Source organism: Salvia hispanica, chromosome 2 (genome assembly GCF_029641045.1).
Source record: "Salvia hispanica isolate PSC_SH4W2 chromosome 2, Shi_PSC_v1, whole genome shotgun sequence".
In the NCBI taxonomy this organism is placed as follows: Eukaryota; Viridiplantae; Streptophyta; class Magnoliopsida; order Lamiales; family Lamiaceae; genus Salvia; species Salvia hispanica.
In genome coordinates this window covers 12,172,242-12,197,194 of record NC_142693.1, presented here as the reverse complement: position 1 = coordinate 12,197,194, position 24,953 = coordinate 12,172,242, and the positions used below count along the sequence as shown (strand labels likewise).

General features: G+C 33.6%; 1 protein-coding gene across 1 annotated transcript; it reads right to left on the bottom strand.

Annotated features, from left to right (window-relative positions):
• Positions 1 to 6,910: 6,910 nt before the first annotated feature.
• Positions 6,911 to 9,126, bottom strand: LOC125202740 (cytochrome P450 71AU50-like). The gene is made up of 2 exons (XM_048101185.2): positions 8,254 to 9,126; positions 6,911 to 8,080 (listed from the first exon to the last, which is right to left on the bottom strand). The coding sequence occupies exons 1-2, from the start codon at positions 9,118 to 9,120 to the stop codon at positions 7,469 to 7,471; spliced, it is 1,479 nt and encodes a 492-aa protein (XP_047957142.1). The 5' UTR covers positions 9,121 to 9,126; the 3' UTR covers positions 6,911 to 7,468.
• Positions 9,127 to 24,953: the final 15,827 nt, after the last annotated feature.

Here is a 24,953-nt window from a genome sequence, read left to right as displayed (position 1 = left end):
TGTTTTTACTTTGTTTATTCCCTAAGTTAATCTTGATGCTGCATGATTGAGTGACACAATCGTGTATGATTTAATATAGCTTGCTTCATAACTGTGACAGAGTTCTAGCGAGTTAGATCCACTTAGTAGACGCTACAGTTAGCTTCCCTTAAAACGGCACTATTAATTGAGAGTGAGGACTTTTCAAGGGTCTTAGGAGCTTTTCGGAGTTACGTGTTAGGATTGACAACCCTAATTTTGTAATCAACGTTTGTATCGCATGAGTCTAAGCTGGGTAACTCGTCCTATCAAAGTAATAACTCATGCTAGGGTATTGTAGTTTGGAATTTGTATAGCCATAACTGTGAACACACATCCCTGGGATTCCTTTATCTCTATCGATTATCTCCGTGTTTTATTTGCATTTAGTTGTTATATGCTTTTTATTGTTATTAGTTCTCAAAAGTTTTCCAAAACCTACTGTTTTTCCAGATAGTAATTGAGTCTTAGTAGAGGATAGACACTTTTTGTTTGCCTTCCCCGTGTTCAATATCCGGTACTGACCTTTGGCTATACTATATATACTCTGTATACTTGCAGGTTTATTTAGTTCTGAAATATAGTGCATCACTTGCTTTATAATTGTGAGAGAGTTCTAGCGAGTTAGGTCTACTTAGTAGACGCTACAATTAGCTTCCTTTAAAACGGCACTGTTAATTGAGAGTGAGGATTTTTCAAAGGTCTTAGGAGCTTTTCGGAGTTACGTGTTAGGATTGACAACTCTAATGTTAGTAATCAACGTTTGCATCGCATGAGCATAAGCTAGGTGACTCGTCCTATCAAAGTAATAACTGTGCTAGGGTATTGCAGTTTGGAATTTTTATAACCATAACAGTGAACGCACATCCTTGGAATTCCCCTTATCTCTATCGTTTATCTCTGTGTTTTATCTGCATCAAGTTGTTATTTACTTTCAATTGTTTCCAGTTTTCAAAAGTTTCCAAAATCTTTAGGTTCTCTAGATAGTAATTGAGTTTTAGTAGAAGATAGACACTTTGTGTTTCTTTTTCCGTGTTCGATATCCAGTACTGACCTTTGGATAATTATTTCTACTCTGTATACTTGCAGGTATTAATAATGCCAACAAATAGTGCATCAACAATGCCGGCAAGATGGGCTTGATATTGGTCAGGCGTCATGCGGGAAGTGTCAGCCATCCTGGCGCTGAAGTACATGGATATTAGGGAGGGCGGCGGCCCGCCTTGGGAGCCCGCCTGGCTTGATTCGCCTCGGTCCCTCCCTGCGCTCGCTCTAGCTGCCTTCGCCGCCTTGTTCCATTGCGGCAGACGTCATATACCGGGGGAGCCCCCTGCATCGGATGTCGGGAACTCAACCTCTAGTGAGGCGTTGCCTTCCCCGCCCTCACTAGATGAGTATTGGCCACCCGCCATGTGCTTCGTGCGTTTCGAGCTCGAGCCTATGTTGGACTGGACACCGCCAGCCCACCTATCACGCTCTTTGACCGACTGCCAAACATCGGGATGTTTGAAATCTTTGCCGGTCTCGGTTTTAAAGACTCACAAAGCCGCTCTCAGAATGTCGGCTCCATTGGCTCCCTGGTAATTCTCCGCTTCATGCTTGTAGATCACACAAAATATTTTGATATATTTATCGGCTAACTCAAAACGAGTGCGAAGCATCTTCATGTTGCCGCGGAAGGTCCCCCTCGGCTTTTGCTTGTTGTATACGACGGTGACCTTATCATAAAACACTTGCGGGTTTGTTGGTTCCCGAAGATGGGATCGTACGGCGTGTTGATCCAAGCGTCGAAAAGAGCCATCATCTCCGCGGAGCTGTATGGATGACAACCTAGGTCCTCCACCGCCTCGTCCTCCTCATTTCTGGATCCGCGACTGGCGGAGCTTCCACCGTCTCGTCCTCCTCCGTCTCGTCCTCTTCTATCTCCGGTTGGAAGGTTTTCCGGAGAGTGTTCCTACGGAATATTCTCCCTAATTTGGGATAATCCCTGCGTTTGCCAATACCTCGGGGCGGAGGGACGATAGTATGCATCAATTGGATAAGATGGTGTTTAGTACGCCGGCATCGACGAGCCTTGAGTGTCCGGCGACGAACCAGAACCGGAAGCACCGAAAACATTGTAGATGCCCCCCAGTCGACAAATGCGTTCAAGTCGTAGCTGCCCTCACCGCCGGAGCCTTCGTCACCGGACATTTTTGGAGAAATTGGAGAAGAAAGAGAGATGATATGATAGTGATGAGAAGGAAAAAAGATGAGAGGTAGTGTGTAAAATGAAAGAGGTAATGAGAGTATTTATAGAATAAATAAAGAAAAAAAAATATTTTTTTTACCGTTTCAAACGATAATATTACTGTTTTAAAATTTTACTCCTTCCGTCCCGCTTTAGCAGTCCCATTGACTTTTCTGCCCTCTTTTTGTAAAAATGGTAAAAAATAGTTAGAGTCTGGAAATCTGGAGTCAGACGGCGACCGGCGACCGCCGTGAAGTTGTACGGCGACCGCTGGCGCCTGGCGGGCAGAGCATTGTAGAGGTCCGCCTCGAAAAATTACATTTGAAAGAGAAGTCTCGCCTGACGACTGCCAGAAATCATGCGGGGGTCTGCCGCTGGAGAAATAGACTCTCTGGACTCCAACACGGCGACCGCCGGCCATGGTGCGGCGGCTCGCCGGAGAAAGGCGATGAATCCGAGATGCCCTAGATTTGCTCCAAGATTTACCATATTTTGAAGATCTTTTCCTTCTACAATAAGGATTGGCTTTCCCCTATAAATAAGACCTCAAGCTTCATCAAATAAGAGAGCTTCTACTTGCAAAATAATTCATAGAGATCAAAAGCTAGAGTACTTCACTTGTGCAAGGAGTTGGGGAAGGATTTCAAAAACATCAAGAACGACAAAGATTCAACCTACGGGTTTTATTTGCTTTAGTTTTATGTTCAAATTGTTTTCCCTTCAATCTATGTGTTTAGCTTATTCCATTATGTGTAACTAAACTCATAGGATTATATGGATGTGTTAGTAATGACTTTGGTTATACAATTCCAATTTTCTATTTAATATCTATTTTGTTTTTACTTTGTTTCTTCCCTAAGTAGTTCTGATGCTGCATGATTGAGTGACACAATTTTGTATGATTTAATATAACTTGCTTTATAACTGCGAGAGAGTTCTAGCGAGTTAGATTCACTTAGTAGACGCTACAGTTAGCTTCCTTTAAAACGACACTGTTAATTGAGAGTGAGGACTTTTCAAGAGTCTTAGGAGCTTTATGGAGTTACGTGTTAGGATCGACAACCCTAATTTTGTACTCAACGTTTGCATCGCATGAGCATAAGCTAGGCGACTTGTCCTATTAAAGTAATAACTGAGCTAGGGTATTGTAGTTTAGAATTTGTATAACCATATCTGTGAACGCACATCCCTGGGATTCCCTAATCTCTATCGATTGTGTCCGTGTTTTATTCGCATTTAGTTGTTAATTGCTTTATATTGTTTTCTGTTTCCAAAAGTTTTCAAAAACCTTCTATTTTTCCAGATAGTAATTGAATTCTAGTAGATGATAGACACTTAGTGTTTGTCTTCCCCGTGTTCGATATCCCAGTACTGACCTTTAGCTATACTATATATACTCTGTATACTTGCAGGTTTTATTTAGTGCTAATAAAAAGTGCATCAATGTAGCATAGATTAAAGGATTTACTTGTCAATTACTTTACCAATTAAACATTAAAACTGGTACTAATCCCAATTGGTGTATTTCTATGAGACTAGGAGTGTAACGACCCGCCCATCTAGGGTATAATAAATGCGGCGATCGTTATCTAAACAGACTTAAATGCATCAAAGATCATAGGCTAGGGTTCCATTTGAAAAGAGATTTCCACCAAAGCATTTAATGAACAATTTAATAGGAAAAGAATTAATGCTTTAGCAAAGAAATCCAAAAAAAGGCTATCACCATAAATGCTCCAAAGTAGCGAAGGTTCCAAAATATTTCCAAGTGTTCTATACCCAAAATATACCCACGAAATAACAGTATTTATCCCAACAAAAGATCATAAGTTTTCATAAAAATAGCATAGCATAGCGGAAGCGACCAAGAAAGAAGTGAGGCTATGTATGAGGACACAACGACACCTTAAGTACCAACAGATCATCTTATTATTCTCTGCTCAACACCGCCGCCCGCTCGTCACCACTCAACCTGCACATAAGGAAAACACATGCAGGGCTGAGTACGATAATCATACTCAATGGGCTCATTGCCGAAAACAATTTTATCACAAATATAGTCATTATCATGCCATTTTCGAGTGTCCATCGGGGTTTTAACTTTAGAAAGACCCGAGGCACCAAAATATCTTCTTTCTCAAATATCACGGTCGCGCAACCATTTTTCTCATAGACGTTTACCATATCCTCATTCTACATGACAAGGACTGCGGCCGCAATCCAGGTCACTAGACCGGCCAACCCGTACGCTGACTCTCGGTCTAACATTGGTGTACACTAACCCAAGTAGAGTTTGCGGCTCTACAAGGATCCGAATTCGATTATAACAATAGTGGCATAGCCACGAGGGATAGGCACGACAAAACAAATCAAGGCATGATAACACATCTTTCATTCTTATCAATATCATTTTAGGACAATGTCCTTATTTTAAAAGAAAGCCCACCTCGTAGGTTTAGCTCGATAGAATTCTCTTCTCCTCGTTTATCACGCTGAGAGCGCGAAGTATCACCTTTAAATTAGGCGTATCACAAATCAGTTTCAATCATGGATTTCAAATCATGCATGATCTCACGTTTCCTTTTTTTTTTCCCATCGATTATTTTCAAAATCATCAATCAAAATCAAAGTATGATTAACATACCATTTTTATTTAAATAATCATTCCAAAATCACCAATAATTCGTATCACGCATGAGTGCTCCACACACACAACACATGCACACGAGCACAACAATTGTGCACGCCGATCGAAGCGTGCACACACACACACACGATCACGCACACACACACACGTTTTCACACACATCCGTGTATTCCCAAAATTCACCGATTAAAACCCCTTTCACTCGTTCTAGATGCATGTGGATTCAAGAATACCGTTTAATCGGTAGAAGAAGAGAAGATGAATAATTAAAGTACCTTTTCCAAAAGAACGAACGGTAGAAACAAGGAATTAGTCTTGATTCTTCAATAATCTCTTTAATTTCACTTGAATTCTTCTCAATTGATGAAGAAATCTTGAAGAAAACTTGAAGAAAACTTGGAGAGAGTGGGGGAGTAGTTTTCGAAAATATGGGGGAGTGGGAGGCGCCGGTATTGTGATGGTAGGGTTTAGTTTTTCTTCTCCTATTTATAGAGTGCCAAATAATAATATCCAAATAATTAAATAAATAAATATTTGGAAGATATGGTAGAGATTATAGGGAGTGGCGTTATTTTTTTTTGAGAAGTGGGAGGATTTTCGAAAATTAGGCTTAAATAAATAGCCTATGATTTAATTTGAATATTTCACGGAGCAGAATAATATATCACGGAGCAAGAAAATAATAATTAAACTCCCCAATTAAAAGGAAAAGTGGCGTGTATTTCCTCTTCCCACAAGGAATAAATTCAAATCCTAATTTAATTAGGATATGACAATATCTTCTTAGATTTGGCAAGATATGCTAGGATATTTTAGCATATTTATATTTATTCATGGAATAGAATAAATAAGGGATCAAATAAAATAACAAATAAATCCTCCCTCCTTTCTAGATGAGATTTTCGAAAATCTCATGAATATCCAAGGTGATAATTTCGAAAATTCCATGTAGGAATTATAGAGTATTTGGACTTTGGATTTAATTTGGATAATTATCCCAAACAAATAATTAAATCCAAGAATAATATTATTTCTTCTCCAATAAAGATAGTGGCCGAAAATTCCACATGATTTAAATAAATGCTCTTATTATTTTTCTCACTCATCCCTTAGCAAAGTAAATAATAATTTCCCCACAATTATATTTCTCCGCATCAAAATATTCGCATATTCCAAATCAATCATCTCTTCACTTTCACTTCATTTTCTCATCGTATTGACCTTTCAACGGCCACATCATTTTTCCACATCTTTGACTATTCAATAGCCACGTCAACATTTCAACAAGTTGACTATTCAACTCAATCTCCATTCTCATACGCAATTAGGTCACAAAGACACTTATGCAATTAATCACTCATCAAATAATTCACATATCATAGCATTTAAGGCATTTAATGCAAAAATTTTATAACCCGAAAATTAGGGTTTGAAAAAGTGGGGCGTTACAAGGAGAGTATATCATATTTAATTAAACATATTAGAAAATTTGCAATGTATAATTGTTACTTGAAACTTTATACTTCCTCCGTCCCTGAAAATTTGACACATTTTCCCATTTCTTTCTCCCATAAATTTTGGTACATTTTACTTTTTATCATTTTTTGTAATGGACCACACATTCCACTAACTCATTCTCACTCACATTTTATTATAAAAGTAATACTTTAAAAGTAGGACCCACTACCTACTACTTTTTCAACTAATTTTCCATTACATTTCTTAAAACTCATGTCCGGTCAAACTATGCCAAAATTTAAGGGACAGAGGGAATATAAAATTTCAATTTCAACTTTAATAATTTTGTCAATAATTTATACATATACAAATACTCCCTTCTGTCCACATAAAATGTCCCAAATTTGACCAGTACGAGTTTTAAGAAATTTATTGACTTTATAAGAAAACTGAGTTGAAAAAATTAGTGGAATGTGGACCTTACTTTTATATATTAATTAAAAATATTTGTGAGTAGGATGCGTTATTGGAATGTGGGGTTCATTTTCTAAAAGTAATAAAAGTGAAATGAGACATTTATTGAGGACAATCCAAAAGGGAAAATATGAGACATCTAATGGGGACTAGAGGTAGTAATTTACATCAACTTCATACTCCTGGCGTCCCAATAAATATGAAACATTTGGTTTCCGACATATGATTTTATGCAGTGTTGTTATACGAGTTAATAAAGAGAGAGTAAAGCAAAATGGATGAAAAAGTAGAGATGATGTTATTTCTATTTTAGAAAATATTTTTTTATTGGGACATACTCCCTCTGTCCCGGATAATTCGTCCCAGTATTCTATTTCGGTCCGTCCCACATAATTTGTCCCACTTCACTTTTACCATTTTTGGTAGTGGACCCCAAATTCCACTAACTCATTCTTACTCACATTTTATTATAAAACTAATACTTTAAAAATATGACCCACATCCCACCAACTTTTTCAACTCACTTTCCATTAGATTTCTTAAAACCCGTGTCGGGTCAAAGTGTCCCAAATTATCTGGGACGGAGGGAGTAGGTACTTATTTAAGCGCATAACTAATATGCAAAGCCATGAAACCAATGCTCAAATGCTCAACTTATAAGTGGGAATAACCTTGAGATGGTTAGCCCTAGACATGATTAGAGCAAAATGACTAGACATGTCCAAATCCTGTGGCGCAGTTCCATCAGTAAGCTCCCAATCAAAGCAGTGTACCAATTGCGCCACCATCAAACTAACAACGGTTAGCCCCATTTGCAAACCAGGGCACCCCCTTCTGCCCGACCCGAAGGGTATGAGCTGAAAATCTCGACCTCGGAGATCCACGTTGCTTCTCAGAAATCTCTTCGGGTCAAATCTTTCGGGGTCTTCCCAGGCATCAGGATCTCTCCCAATGGCCCACACGTTCACAAGAACTCGAGATTTGTTGGGTATGTGGTAGCCGTCCACCTCACAGTCCTCCATGGCCTCGTGGGGAAGGAGGGGGGCAATTGGGTGTAACCTCATAGATTCCTTAATGACACAATCAAGGTATTTGAGGCTGGGGAGATGGGATTCATCCACTCTTTGATTTAGCCCTACAACTTCTTCTAGTTCCTTCTTAAGTTTTTTCATTGCTTTTGGATGCTTAATTAGTTCAGCCATGGCCCATTCCATCGCTCCTGCCGAAGTGTCCATCCCAGCTAGCAGCATATCCTGTGCATGCCATGGTTCGTTAGACAAGATGAATATATGATTAGCCACAAAGAGATTTGTTTAGGATTATTAAAGCATAAAAAAAAAAGAATGGACATTAAAGTAAACATGACAACTGAACAACAATCCCACGTAAACAAATAAAATTGAAATGAATATTAATATAACAATACCAGTAGCACAGCCTTGACATGGCGACGGTCAAACTCGAATCCAGCCTCGCCCGAGTCATGAATGGCCATGAGCGTATCGACGAAATCATGACTCCTCTCTTTCTTCTCAGCATGTTCGTCGATAATCTTCTCAAGAAACCTGTCAAAAATCATGCTCAGCTTCTTCATCCGCCGCACCGACCCCTGAGGATCCAGCCACCTCAGATACGGGTAATATTCACAGAGATTGAAAGCCGCCGCCTCGGCCATCGCTTCCGACATCAGCCACTTAAACCCTCTGTCGTCCAAATCCGTCTCCTCAAACTTCCTCCCGAAAACCATCAGGCATGTCATGCCACCATTGACAGACATGATAATAGCGCTCAGATCAACCTCTTCACGCGATGCAGCTGCCTCCCTAAGCGAATCCACCATGCTCCCAATCTCCGCCTTCCTCATGGGCTCAAACTGCCGGATTTTGATGCCGCTCAGGAGCTGGACTGTGCAGAGCTTGCGCATGTTTCGCCAGTACGGCCCGTATCGCCCGGAGATAATGTTCCGCTGCTCATAGTGGACGAGGTAGGAGAACTCGTGGTGGGCCCGGTTCGCGAAGATGTGGTCGTAGGTTTGTAGAAAGAGCTTCGCTGCGGAAGGAGAGGAGACGAAGATGGTTGGAGAGAACCCGAAGCGGGTATACATGATTGGGCCATGTTTGCGGGCTAAATGGTATAGATCTTGGTGAGGATTCTTGCCTAGTAAGTGGAAATGGCCGATGATTGGAAGGCCTTTCGGGCCGGGAGGGAGAGGAAGCTTCTTCTTGTTTGAGAGGTTCCGCCATTGATGAAGGAGGAAGAGAAATGTGATGGTTGCCATCCAAATTAAAGCCATTTTTGTTTGAATCTTCAAATTTTGTTTTAAGTGGTTTTTGATTCTGGTGAACCTTAAATAAGTGGATAATGTTAAGTACTTTTGCAATTTTAGTACAGTTCGGCCTAATTATATCATAGGATATTAATTATACTATCTAGGGAATTATGGAATCGGTCCTTTGATATCTTAGGGTATAAGGGTTTGGTTTAGTATGTCCTCTTTTATGTAATACTACACCCATTTCATTTTTTGCACTCGTTTTAAAAAAATGATAATAAATACTCCTTCCGTCTACGATTTAAAGAGCCCTTTTGATTCGGCACGTGTTTTAAAAAATTATTTGACTTTTTGAAAAAAAGTAAAAGGAGAAAGTGAGTGGAATGCGAGTGTAAAAAGTTGGTGGAATGTGGGGTTTGCAAACTAAAAGTGGAATAAAGTAAATGGTTCTTTAAATCGTGGAAAAATCAAAATGATAAAAGGGCTCTTTAAATGGAAGACGGAGGGAATAATTAAAGTGGAGAAAAAGTAAAGTAAAAAAGATAATAGTGTAGATAAGAGTCTTCTCTACATTATTTTTTCTCTTACTTTATTTACTTACTTTAACTATTTATTACTCCATCCGTTCCATAATAGTGGATGCAATTTTTTTGGCACAGAAGTTAAGAAAAAGACGTTTAATGTAATAAATAAAAAGATGATATAATAGGGGAGATGATAAAGATAATAAAGTAATAGAGATAGAAAAGAAAGAGCGACGAATGTGTTATTTTTTATACTAAAAAGGAAATAATTCTACTATTATGAAACATCTAAAATTAAAAAATGACTCTACTATTATAACACATAGAAAGTGCCATTTTTTCAAAATAAATACAGGAAATGAAATGATTCTTCTATGTGGAACGGAGGGTGTACGAGAATTATAAATCTTCAAATTCGAAAGAAAGAGTGATTGTAAAAAGAGCGTATATTTTAATTTGTAAAATTTCTAATTAATAAGTGGGGAATTTGCCGACTGTGAGCTAGTTATAATTTTATGGAGTAATAAATTAAGCACCTGGGCTATGATGCATGATGGTCTTCAATTAACCTACAATTGTTACAGTATTGAAGTCTAACGAATTCTAATTTTTAATAGGGATTTAGCAGCTAATTAAATATGCTCACACTGCATAGCTTAATTAGAATGGGTCACACAATTAATTATGTAATTATTGAATTTTCGAATCATTTATTTAAATTTTAGAAATTTTTGAAACTAGATATTAAAATATAGGAGCAATATTTATTCGTATATATAGACTTTCTATATTTTTCCTTATTTTTTTAAAAAAAATTCAAATACATAAATTTTAGACTTTTCTAAATTAATGTTCTGTTTCATAATTTCCTTTTTCGATATTATATAGTACTCCCTCCGTCCCACATAATTTTACCCATTTCATTTTTACCATTTTTAGTAGTGGACTCCATATTCCACTAACTCATTCCTACTCACATTTTATTATAAAACCAATACTTTAAAAGTAGGACCCACCTCCCACCAACTTTCTCAACTCACTTTTTATTACATTTCTTAAAACCCGTGCCAAGTCAAACTGTGTAAAATTATATAGGACGGAGGGAGTAGTATTTCTTAGATTGAGGAGGCAAGTGGGTATGCAGCTAATACATTATTTTGGGGGTACATCTGTACCCCCAAAATAATGTATTCTTATTGTATTATTTGTATTGAAGTTACTAAAGTGTCAAGTGCTCCAGTGGCTGATGAAGCACTTTCGCATAGGGTATACAGCTGAGTTCGATTCCCTATCGTTGCATTATGGCCTTTTCTCAGCTAAACAGGACGGAGGGAGTAAACAGGACGGAGGGAGCTAAACAGGACGGAGGGAGTAAACAGGACGGAGGGAGTAGTACTTAGTATAATTTAGGTGAAATTCAATTAGTTACACTTTTTATTCTTTATGGTTATATTAACTGTTTGTTATGGGATACAATCTCTAAGTTTAATTATGTTGTAAAATGACTTTAAAATGGAAGATTATTGTAAGATGTTATTTTAAATATTATTTTATTTTTACTATGTTACACTCTCTCTGTTCCATAATAGATGTCATACTTTTCTTTTTAGTTTGTGCCATAAAAATGTCACGTTTCCTTTTTTTAAAAAAAATTCTCTCTAATATTAATATAAATATATTATTTTCTCCCTCTTAACACATAAAATAACGTCCCCTAAAATCCCGAACCATTACTCACGTGTGCCATCTATTATGGGACGAAAAGAGTATTTTACATAAAATTCGCACCCCCAATCCAAAAAGTTTGGATCCGCCGCTGGAGGAGGCTCAATACTCAATAGGAATGCAATGTGATGACAGAATGAATGAGAGGAAAAAGTAAAATAAGCCATAAATTAATTAAAGAGAAAGCCCAAAGTTTGTGGAAAATCAGCTTTTCAATTTGCCACATAAGTTTATTTTCCTAAGAAAAAAAATAGAAATTTTGTAAGGTATATGTATTCAGAATGTAAGTTTTAAAAGAAAAAATAGAAATATTTAAAGTTTTTGTATTTATATATAAGAGTAAATTATATGAAAGGTCCTTAACTTTTGGATTTCTAACACCAGTGACCCCTAACAAAAATAAATACGATCATATAGGTCTAACAAATTATACCATCACAAACCAAGAATTTTTGTACGATAACACCCTCAGGATCTAAAAGGGCATTCTCGTCAAATTAACACTCCATGCTGACGTCGCCCTGACATGCAACCTGCTGCATGTAATGTGTGACTGACTGCTTTCAATTTCTCTTGCGTATTTTTTCCCTCTCCCTTAATTCTTCATGCAATTCTCTATTCTCAATTCCTCTCTTTGCCACATTCTCCCAGTTCCAAATTCACACAGCAACGACGTTGCTCCTCTATTCTGAGCAATAAATTTGAGAGATTGTTGTGAGAGCTCTTTCCATGTCAGATTTTTTTTTTCTGATAATATTTTTTTCCAATCTTCTTCTCTACCGATCCTTTTCTATCTTCGACGAATAGCAGAAATTGTGCTGCCAGGACATCCAAAAATTCTGCAATTCCTCTTCTCAAAACAATTCATAAGTTGTCCAAGAATATTGAACTTTGATTTGGCAGCGTCTACTCCCTATTCAATTCTTTTGCATCGCAAAAATACACTTACTTTTGTAATCTCCGTAATTTTGATTATTTGCCATATTTGATGAGAATAAGAATTGACTGAGAACAAGCTCCCATTCCTTTTGATTTCTTTTTAATTCAGGAACTCGTCTTCATAATCTTTCTCCGGCATTATTTCTGCTGAAACGACAATTCCCCATTCTTTCTACAAAATCCAAAAACTGCTCTGAGTTATTCTTTAACTACGCACGATTCAATTTACCCAAATCTGGAATTTCGTTGCCCTCCACCGGACTTATACCCGTATTTTTCTCTTCAAATTTTGAGTTTACGAGCTTTGATTTTGAATTTCACATCCCAATTGTTTTTCTCAACTCAACCTTTTAGCAAATTCTTCCAATATTGTTTGACATAGGTGAATAAAATACAAAGAAATTTATTGTTAAAAGAATCAGGCAAGTAGAAATTGTGGAAGAGAGGCAGTGACACTTTTTTATTTTATGTAGAGAGATGTTCAGCAGAATTTTAGGTGTGAATCTTTGAAGAAGAACGGGGAGTGAGAGAGAAAATATAAAGGAAAAGATACATTGCAGGCTTTGGAAAATGAAAAACAATTATTATACTAATAGCCTACATATACCGACACTACACAATTTTCCATACAAAAAATAGGCCTGTATTTTACTCCTTCCGTCTAAAAGTATTAGACCAACTTTTCTTTTTGGGATGTCCCAACATATTAGACTCATTTCCTTTTTTTAGCAAAAAGCATCTATCTTATTTTATTCTTCACCTACTTTTTTCTCTCTTATCTTTCCTACTTTTTTCCTTTCTCATACTTTACTCTCTCCACTTTAACTATTTAAATATCAATTCCTTAAATCATGTGCCCAAAAGAAGTGAGTCTAATACTCCGAGACGGAGGGAGTAACAAATATAGACCTGTATTTTCAATAGAATGATGCTAAATAGTCACGTTATAACTTGTCATAATCAAATTTTTATTTAGAAAACTAAGCCATTTAATGCACATTAAAAGTATCAAAATTTCGATGACTATTCTACCTCTTCCCTTAATACATCCAACTTCCTTATCCTTCTATTAAATGTAGAACGCTTTATACTTATTACTGTTCTCTTCGTCCTAAGGAAGATGACCCCTTCCTTGGGTGGCACAGGATTTTATCCGGTTATATATTGTGTGTGAAGAGGAGAGACTAAAGTAAGAGAGATAGAATAAAGTAGAGATAAAAATGTTTTCATTTTAAGTAATGAGTCATCTTGATTGGAACAAACCAAAAAGTAAAGTGGGTCATCTTCAATAGACAGAGAGAGTATTTCTTTTCTTATTTTACGGATTTTTATTTAAAAAAAGTTAACAATATTAAGGAAATATTGTACTAACATAATATTATCATTAAATATTTAAATCCTTTTAATATACAGGTCTGAAATATTGTACTAACATAATATTATCATTAAATATTTAAATCCTTTTAATGTACAGGTCTAAAGTGTAGTGTCACATTTTGCACTAATAATTAAATAAGTAGTAATATTAATAATACTGTATATGATAAATCAGTGTAAATTTAATGATATAAAGTGAAATACAAAGTTAATATTTGAAATTGATGATAATTTTAAAATAATGTTATGACACTACAATAAAGTCTACGAAAATAGCAAAAATAATAATAATAATAATAATAATAATAATAATAATTACTGCATCACATTTAATTGTTTAAAATTATATTAATTTTACAAGTTTCATATGATAAGTACCCTATCATATTTTGATGTTATCAATTACTTTAAAAAATACTCCCTCCGTCCCGGCTGAGATGACACATTGTTTAGCCGGCACGGGGTCTTAGGAGTTATTGGTTAAAGTGTTTAATTGGAGAGAGGGAAGGTGGGGGTAAGTATTAAAGTAGAGAGATAAAGAAAGATGAATATTTTAATAGGAGTGAGAAAAAGTGGTTGAGTGTATTAATTGGAGAGATAAAGTTACCAAAAAAGGAAATGTGTCATCTTAGTTGGGACAAACAAAAAAGGCAAGCGTGTCATCTTAAGCGGGACGAAGGGAGTATAAATTAATAATTTTATAAAATATACATTAATTATTAATATGTGTACTAAGTATATACATAAATATATATAATGGGAAATGATATAATACATTCTTATGTAATCACAATTCTTGTTCAATCCATTTTTGTTATTGTTTGCAATATTTTAATTTTATTTACTATCCCTCCATTCGATTCAAGATATCCACATTTTTTAGTGACACGGAATTTTAAGAGGGATGGTTAGGTGAAGGAAGTAGAAAAATGAAGTAGTTGAATATTTTAATAAGGAACGATGAGAGAGTGATTCATTTATAAATGTACTACTAATCAGGAAATACTATTATAGTCTTATATTATCTCTTATTGAATGGTTGTATCTAGGGGTACTTAAACAGTTATCCAGTTCTCGTTAACCGGAATCGGCCGGTTAATTAAGGAACCGAAATCAAAAAATCCGATTCCGGTTCCGGTATTGGTTCCAACTTTTTAAATAAAATCGGTTCTGGTTCCGAACCGGAATTAACCGGTTCCTAACCGGGAACCGGATTATAATTCAATTTTATTTTTTTATAATTTAATATACTAATAAATCTAATTTAATTGAAGTTTGTTTTTAATTTCCAAAAGAACTTATACAAATACAATATCATTTTATATGATAGAAATTTAACTTTATAACAACTTTATATAACAATTCATTAACATACAATTTTAACCTGTTTGTGAATAATTTATTAATTGTTACGTTATAAATCAAAAAGTCACAACAAGATCAATTAGTATTGGAAATTCCATTAAATATTTGTTTAGCCAAAAGAAAAGAAAATGGAATTCAATTTTAAAACTCATTTTTTTAAAAAATTGCTAAAGTTTAGAATTCTTATTTTTGTATTAAAAATTTGGTAACATAAACTAGTCCGACCTACTACATTTGGCATCACTCTTATCCATATATGAATATTATTGTATTGTTGGTTTTTATTTTTTTTGCATTTGTTTGAATTTTTAGGTATTATTTCTTATATTTCTAGATGTTGAATTATTATGTTTTTAATATTAAAACTATTTAACATTATAAATAAATTCTGATTAAAATTATCGGCTCCGGTTCGGAACCGGAATCGACCGGTTCTTAATCGGATGGTTCCAAACTGGAACCGGTTCCAGTTCTGGTTCTAGGATTTATAAAAATTTAAAACCGATTAACCGGTCAATCGATCCGGTTAGAACCAGAATCGGCCGAATAAGCAGGCCTAGTTGTTGTATCTCATTCATATTTTTACAAATAATAAGTGGTTTTTAATTAAATGCTATAATCTTGGAGTCAGATATTACGGTTATTTTTATAATTAGAATATTTATAAGGAGAGTAGTACAAGTTTTCAAGATATATTCTGATTTCCAATTTTTTCTGAATATTATTTTTTCTAGTTTGACAATTTCCAATCACGGAAAAAGAAAGTTGTTAGAAATCTTATTCCTAGAATTCAATTATTTAAAAATAATTTTTTCTATCGACTTTATTTTTTCGTCAAACAAACGTGACCTTAGTTATAGTATATTTGTTTTAATAGGTGATTCAATATACATAAGGAGGTGGAAGTGGAATAAAAAAAAGTACTCCTTCTGTTCCATAGTAATAGAGTTATTTTGCCATTTTGGTACGTTCCATAAAAATAGAGTCATTTCTCTTTTTAGTAAAAGTCAACACATTTTTCCACATCTACTTTACTCTCTCTTATTTTATTCTCTCTTCAGTTCTCTACCTTTTTCATTTTTCATTTTACTCTCCCTTTACTTAACTCCCCTAACACAATTTTTTAAATCTCCATGTTGAAAAAAATGCATCCATTACTATGGAATGGAGGGAGTAAGATATTTCCAATTAAAAGTAATTAAGATCACTAATATTTTATTGAGAATGGATCTTTACGTACTTTTCATTAACTTTTTAGTTTATATATTTACATTATAAATATTCTTGATATTAATTTAATTTTTAAACCATTTGTCAAACTATTCTCCTTTGTTTATAAAACATAGGTTCAAATATATTATTATAATCAAATAATATCTAATACGGAGTATCAATTTATATTTATAATTTTTTAGTCTAATTGATCGATCGAATATCCAATCGTTTATTTTTCCCAATTGATCTAATGAGTCCTCAATAATCAATTTGAATCGATCAATTTTATTTCTAATTGATTTTTCAATTTAAGTTAAAATTGATAAATCTAAGGTTAGATCCAGTTAATTGATTGATCTTCAACTTTTTTCCACTTTATACCCATAATATATTATGGGAATTGATATTAATGCGTATAATAAATATATATACTATATAATTTATAATTAAATATATTAACTAATGAGTAATGACATTCTGCTACACGGTATCAAACTACAGCCGTTCTTAATATGAAGCATGAACTCGTGGTACTATATAGCAGTCGGTAATTTTGATAATCATAACATTAAATCATGTTAGAAATTTGTATTACTTATTTGATACAGTATACTTATTTATCTACTACTTATTCTGATCATTATTTTTAGAAGTGAAATTTGTTACTCTCTCGTCCCACAAAAGATATCACACTTTCCTTTTTAGTTTGTCCCACAAAAGATGTCACATTTTCCTTTTTGAAAAAAGTTCTCTCTTACATGAATATAAAAATTATATTTTCTTTCTTCATTTAACACACAAAATAAAACCTCATAAAATCTCGTGTCGTTCCACAAGTGTGACATCTTTTGTGGGACGAAGGAAGTATAATATAATTATAATTATATGGTTAGAGTGTATCCTTTTTGGCGTATTAATTACAGTAAATGTTATTCTTTCCTTTTCTTTAGATACTTATTTTTTAGAACAAAGTTTAAAAAATAAATATTTAATGTATTAAGGAATAAATAATAAAGTAAAAGATAAAAAAAATTTAAAAAAGTGAATAAAATAAAGAGTAATAAGAGATAAAATAAATTAAGATTGTAAAATATTTTTTATAACATATAATAAAATTGACGTAACTATAGTGGAACTTCTCTAAATGAAAAAATGTCTAAGTTATATTGGGAAAATTTTAATATATGCAATAAACGTACACACTTCATTAGTTCAAGATTAATTATGTAGGACTTTAAAGATCCGATAATAATTTATTTTTGGGTAATAGAGTTTTAGTTAATATAGAGGTAGATTTATTTTAAATATATATGTGAAGTGAAATGCATATCGCTGCCCAAATTAAAGGAGAAGGGTGATTATGTAAAAGTACTTGAGCACTAACTAAAATTATTATTTTATTATATTATTTTTTGCATCTATTTACTAAAATGACACCGTATGGCCAGCCACATTGTGGCCGCATAGCATTATTGTTTTCAATAAACAGGATTTACGAAAAATATATTAATTAATACAGGAAGATGCAGAGTAGGTGTGCAGGTTTGAGGGATAATGAGACTAAATTGTCTTTCAAGTCATTTGGGTATTTTTGTCCGAAAAATAACTAAAAACACCAGGTTTGTGATTGTATATTTTGTTAGACCTCTGTAATGGTATTTTTTTTGTTAGAGGACCGGTGTTACAAATCCAAAAGTTAGAGACCTTTCATGCAGTTCACTCTATATATAAATAATCGAAAATGAGTGATGTATTAAAAACTAAAAATCAAACTGGCCGACGGAAAAAGGATTTCACCAAATCAAACCAAGTGTTTTCCAATTGTTCAATTCCTTAACCTTGGTTAGCACAATGGTAAGATGTGTTGTCTATTATCCTAGGATAAGGTCTTTCTTGATTTAGTGTTCTTGATTTTTAAGGTTTTTGATAACTAGGGCTGATCATGGCATATACTGACTAGTATCTAAGAAATCATTAAAATAACGTGTTACAAATGATCATCTAAACTAAGATAAAGCAAGCACGAGGTTGTTTTAACTGCTAGAGATCGAAATACTAAGACAGAAATACGAAACAAACAAGAATTATACTCCCCCTTTACCATAAAAATAGAGATATTGGGGATAACACGAGAATTAATATATAATTGGTAAAGTAAGAGTGATGAGGGGAATGAAAATTAACATAATGTCAGTAGATAATAAAAACTCACGTTACTATTAGTGTTTAATAATGGATCCTAGTGATATAAGTTGTAAATAAATTAATGTATATGAGTAATAAGTTAGGAAGAACTTTCCATAAATGGGGGTGTGGGCCGTGTAGCGTGTGAGGGAAGAGAATTACTCCCTCCGTCCCACAAAAGATGTCATACTTGTGGGAAGACACGAGATTTTAGGATGTTTTGTTTTGTGTGTTAAATGGAGAGAGAAGGTATAATTTTTATATTCATGTGAGAGAGAACTTTTTCCAAATATGGAAATGTGACATCTTTTGTGGGACAAACTAAAAAGGAAAGTGTGACATCTTTTGTGGGACGGAGGGAGCATGATTTTTAAAATTTCAAATTCTATTTTATTTTAAATAAATATTATACATGTGTTAACTTCTAGAAATACGGTACCAATTTTGGTGTATGGATTAAGGGAAAGTACTATAATAATTTTAATTATATACATTATACTTATTATATTGGATGTCAAATTGAGAATAAGAATGCTATAAGTGATTATCTAAGTATTATTATTTAAATTTATTATTTTACATTTGTTGTTATGTTTAAGTATTTTGTTAAAAATATTTGAATTGAAGTGTAATTTCATAAACTTATTGGCATTTTGAATTATTAATGTTAATATATTTTTAATTATATATATTTATATGTATGCTACAGTATAACGGCTCGATCAGTGGTTCGACCAGTTAAATCGTGAATCGATAGCTACACCGGTTCGCTTACGGATCCGATTTTTAAAACATTGTGTTATATTTAGGCCTGCTTATTCGGCCGGTTCCGGTTCTAACCGAACCGGTTGACCGGTTAAGCGGTTTTAAATTTTCATAAATCCTAGAATCAGAACTGAAACCGGAACCGATCGGTTCCGGTTTGGAACCCCCTAAACCTTAAACCCTAACCGGCCGGTTCCAAACCGGAACCGATTTGTAATTTTAATCCGAATTTATTTATAATTTTAAATAGTTTAATACTAAAAAAATAATAATCCAACATCTAGAGATATAACAAATAATACCTAAAAATTCAAATAAATAAACAAAAAATACAAACCAACAATACAATAATATTCATATATGGATAAGAGTGATGCCAAGTGTAGTAGGTCGGACTAGTTTATGTTAGAAATTTTTTAATACAAAAATAGGAGTTCTAAACTTGAGCAAAATTGTTTAAAAAATGAGTTTTAAAATTGAATTCAATTTTCCCTTTTTTGGCTAAACAAATATTCATTGGAATTTCCAATACTAATTGATCTTGTTGAGACTTTTTGGTTCATAACGGAATAGTTAATAAATTATTCACAAATAGTTTAAAATTGTATGTTAAATGAATTGTTACATAAATTTGTTATAAAGTTAAATTTATATCATATGAAATGATATTGTATTTGTATAAGTTCTTTAGAATTAAAAATAAACTTATGATGGCCTACTCATTGTAGTTAGTTAATAAAAAATGGATTAGAGAAATAATTGTAGATTCAAAGTATCACGGTTTAAACATTTTAAATACTTCAGAAAACAAAGCTCATAAATCTAACACCGTTTAAATCTAAAAATTACTCAATGTTTCAAATTATATTACCTTTAATTCAAAATTTGTTCAATTAAATTATAAAAAATAAAATTGAATTATAATCCGATTTTCGGTTAGGAACAGGTCGGTTCCGGTTCCGAACCAAAACCAGTTTTATTTAAAAACTTAGAACCGGTACCAGAACCGGATTTTCCAGTTCCGGTTCCTCAATTAACCGGCCGATTCCGGTTACAATTCTAGCTAACCGAGAACCGGAGAACCGTTTAAGCACCCCTAGTTATATCGGAGCGGATCACCTAATGCATATGATACAACATTTGCTAATACACTAATTAAAACCTGACACGTGTATGCTATTTAAAAAGGAAAAAATATTAAAATTCAAGTCTGGTAATCTTTTCTATTTTCAATCCATATCTTGAGATGATCTCCCATTGCTTTTTTTACTTGAAGGATGTCGAGGAAACCATTGCTTTTTTTACTTGAAGGATGTTGAGGAAACCAAGTTCTTCTTCATGCCATTAAAAATACTCATTTATTTTCTCTCTCTCACACACAGCCTTCTCACTCTGATGGAGAAGATTATAAATAGAAGATCACTTAAAATATTTACTGATCCATCTCCTACTACATTAAGAATAAATAGACATGTGGAATTTTGTTTAATGATAAAAAAGATGACTTCAATTTCAACTCTTCATAATACATCTCCTTCTACACTAATAAAAAAGATAAAATTTATACTTTTCCCAAATTTATTTTAATCGTCCAACTTATAATATAGTGGTATAGGATTGTGTTAAAATGACAAGACCTCTTAAAGTAACACCATACCACCATTCCTAGCCAATTATTTGTACATGTGGACGAATAATAAGCTGCCAAGTGACAATTATAAAAATTGCTCAAGGGTAAATTTTCACGGACTACAATATCCAATACACTAGACTGCAATTTTTCCCGACTGCAATATCCAATACGCTAGACTGCAATCTATAGATTGCAGTCTAGCCTTATAGATTGCAGTCTAACCTTTATACTATTGCAGTCTAGTATATATAATATTGTAGTCTAGCGTGGTGTCACAATGTCATTTTAAGAGTGTTGTCATTTTAACGTACCCAACGTACCCCTAGTAGTGTAAACTCATATATGAATATTTGATACATCAATCAATACACATCAATTTTACACGAAAATGTGTCACATATAGTTTCTCTTTCTTTTTATTATTTTTTATATTTTTATTATGCTAGTTAGAATAAAATATATTTTTTTTTCTATTTATGCATTCCTCATAAGTATAAAATATTTTATTAGTATTGATATTTATTCAACAATAATTTATCATTCATGTTTACTTATTTATAATTTTAAATCAATCCTTTATTCAAATACACCATTTTAAATTATTATTCAACAATTTTACTACTACATAAATGTATAAATAGACTTGTGGATATTTTTATAAACAAATCAAGAGAGACTAACATTTCAACTTTTCTATACTAGGAGTATTAATGTAAAAGATATTTTTTGAAGAATTGACTATTTAAATGTAGAAATAAATAAACGGAAATGATAATTTTTTTTTTGAATAAAATCAATACCAAAAATAGAAAAGCAATATATATATTTCATTTTAAATAGTATAATAAAAATATAAAAAATATAGGAAAAAGAATAAAATTTATAATACGACATAGATTTTGTGTACATTGATATATAACAGTTAACTTTTGATGTTAACGACGTTGTGATGTTTTGATGTAGTTAAATCTGGAGTTATGTTTTCATTTTCAGCTTTGGTGTTCTATTTTGGGTATGATATTTCAGATCTGCTTTCATCTTCCCTTTTATGTTTTTGTCTTAGCTTAGAAATGTTTTGTTTTGTTTTGATTTGCTTAGATCTGATGTTTTATGTTTAAGAGTCCTTAGTGTGTTTAGATCTAGTTGTTCCTGTTCCGTTCATGCACGAGTATGGGTTAGTTTTCTGTTTTTACGTGGTCGTAGCTTAAACCTTAGGAGTAGATTAAGTTTCATGTGTTTTTCTGATATTTCTCCTTCCTTAACTTTTCAGATCTGTTATTTACTATGTTTTCCATGTTGATTTGTTAAAGAAGATAAAGTTGTTAGAAAATTTTTACTTTATTGTGCTTTTTGCAGGGACTGACAGTCCCCGTTTATTCTGATTGTCCATTTATGGAAAGTTTAGTTTAGTTAATCAAGTAGTTAAGTTAAGTTGGTCAGTTCAGTTTAATTTATATTTTCCAAAGTCTAGTAGTTAACTTAACCCACCTCCTAGAAGCGTGACATCAGCAATCCTCACCAAAGTCGTGTCATGTAAACAAATGTCCAACGCTTCATCTCTGTGGGATCGATCCTTACATCCCTATACTAGTTAAATAGTATTAGTGGGTCAAGGTTTTGATAGAACACACTTTTAGTTCTTCTTTTCATCTAACTCGAGTCGGAGTTACTCGAGTTGATCAGCTTGAGCTTTTATCGGATCCAGTCACCACAGTTTGCAGGTAATAGGCATATATATGCTGGCTTGATCAGGTCGACGATCCAACTTGAGCAGTCCATAACGATTTAAATAAGTAGAAGAAGAGAGATCAAGAAGAAGCGCGCTCAATCAGAAGCCCAAATTTCTAACAATCTCCCATTTGGGCAACACATGACACCAAATAAATGTGTACAAACTCGAATGAGCTCTCAAATATTCTATCACATAGTGTATTCCCAAACAATCATATTATCAACCATATCGGCAAGGGACTAAAGAGGCACTCAGCATATTTCTGCAGAGAATAACATGAGTTTATAACTTCATGTTCAAAAACCACAATATAGAGAAATAACCAAATCTACTTCCACTGAACGGAAGTACCCTTAAACAATATAACACCCATTTGGTGTAACGGAAGTACCCTTACACAACATAACACCCATTTGGGCTACATGCCCATGAAAAACCTTGGGTGTCATCATCAAATTCGTTCCCTTATGCTCTATATATTTGTCCATTCTTAACCTTTTATTTTACAACCAGGAAGCCCATGTTGTTTTGGAATATACTATTGCAGGTTTATTGTTACAACAACATAAGCAGTCTTTCAATACCTTACAATATGCAGCGTAGTGACAAAGTTACGCAGTCATATTCAATTACTAGATGCCCCAAAACAAATTATGAATTATGTTGTCATGCAAGAAGTAACTACAAGTGTTTGCTCAGCACCTCTCCACGAAATGGCTCCACAGCCAACAAACATACGTGATACGATCATGGAAGCCGTGCGTCAAGGATTTCAACTACAGTTGGATTCAACTGGAAATCGTCCTATTGAGATGACATCCGAAAGCTATGAAACTACCACCACTGTCTTCGTCTTGGAAACGGCTTCGCGTGGGTATCTTGCACATCCCAATCGGAGTCTGAATGAGGGAGTTATGGCGGTTTTACGGAAGTTGCGCAGAGAAGGCCGGGAGCTTCGGGAAAAACGCCCGACCGGGCGTTTCGCTTGTGAAAATCGCCCGGGGACAGGGAAAACGCCCGGGCCGGGCATTTTGGCATGTGAAAAACGCCCGACCGGACGATTATGCCGATTTTTAGATTTTGTGGGCCAACTTTCTATTTTTGGACCCATAGTATAAATACCTCTTGATGTCATTTTTTTCCTAAGACTTTGATGAAATTAGATGCTTGAGAGCTTTGTTTCCTCTTGGAGAGGGTTTCTATCCAATTCCTAGATTTAGGTTGCTTGAATCTATCAATTGCTAGTTCAAGTATGGGATTTCCATCAATTGCTAGTTCAAGCATGGATCAAGTAGAGGTATGCTTTGAGGTTTGTGGTTCCCTTGAAGATCTAGCCATAGATGCATGTTAGTTATGTTGTAAGTGTCTTATCTTGCTTCATCAATGACTATGTATCACAATTTCCACCCTATCCAATGTTATTTCCTTCTTTGTTCATCTTAGTTGCCTTATTTCTTGTTAGATTGCCTTTATTGATACAATAGAAAATCTACTTCACAAAAATATTAGATCAATCACCTACAAATTGGGTAAATCCTTGGGAAATGGATCGCAAAATACATGGATCCACATGACTACGTAACTTATAAATGGATCATTTACTATATTGGTATCTAACAAAATCAGAATTAGTGAATGTCTAATGTTCTCTCTAAATGATATGATTTTTTTGGGTGTGAGCATGTAATGCTTAGTTCTCTGTAAATATCTCATATAACCCGTTTTGCTGCTTCCTGATGATCCAAATAAAAGGTAAATTAAAATTTAATAGCTTAATGAAAATAATATTAATTGAAAAATTTCTGGAATATTAAACATATCCACATTAAATATATTAATAATTTAAATCATAAAAATTTAAATCTTTGAGAATTCAGGTTAAAAAATTTGTAATATTAAATATCTTACTTCCTGCCACATATACTGCCACATATACGTATAAAAAGTAAATTATCACTTAAAATAACGATAATATATTATGCAACTTGGTTGTTTTGAATTATGTGACAATTTACACTACTATTTATATTAAGAAGTTTTACAAACTTTATAAGTTAGATTTAATTTTAAATATATATATAATTTCATCTTATTCCGTAATTTAATCTAAAAACTTAGTAGTTTTGTCTAATTAATTAAAGGCAAATTAAAATATAAGAATCAAAAACTTTAATTGAGTAAATATAATGAAAATTATAAACATTACCTAAATAAATGGAAGACAAACTAAACTCTCTAGCATAATTCCAATTTAAACCCAAGTATAAGGCTAATCAATATATAAATTTAATAACTTATTTATATATATAAAAAAAATTAATGGTAGTGCACTATTTAAATGTGTTTCAAAGAGTACGATTACGACACAATTATTTTGTCATAATCTTATCCGATG

What these genes read in the sequence shown, in the direction of transcription:
- LOC125202740 (XM_048101185.2), bottom strand. Translation starts at nt 9,120, where the DNA reads ATGGCTTTAATTTGGATGGCAACCATCACATTTCTCTTCCTCCTTCAT. An exon ending in ATGTCAAGGCTGTGCTACTG is followed by an intron (nt 8,081 to 8,253) that starts GTATTGTTATAT and finishes TGGCATGCACAG; the next exon opens with GATATGCTGCTAGCTGGGAT.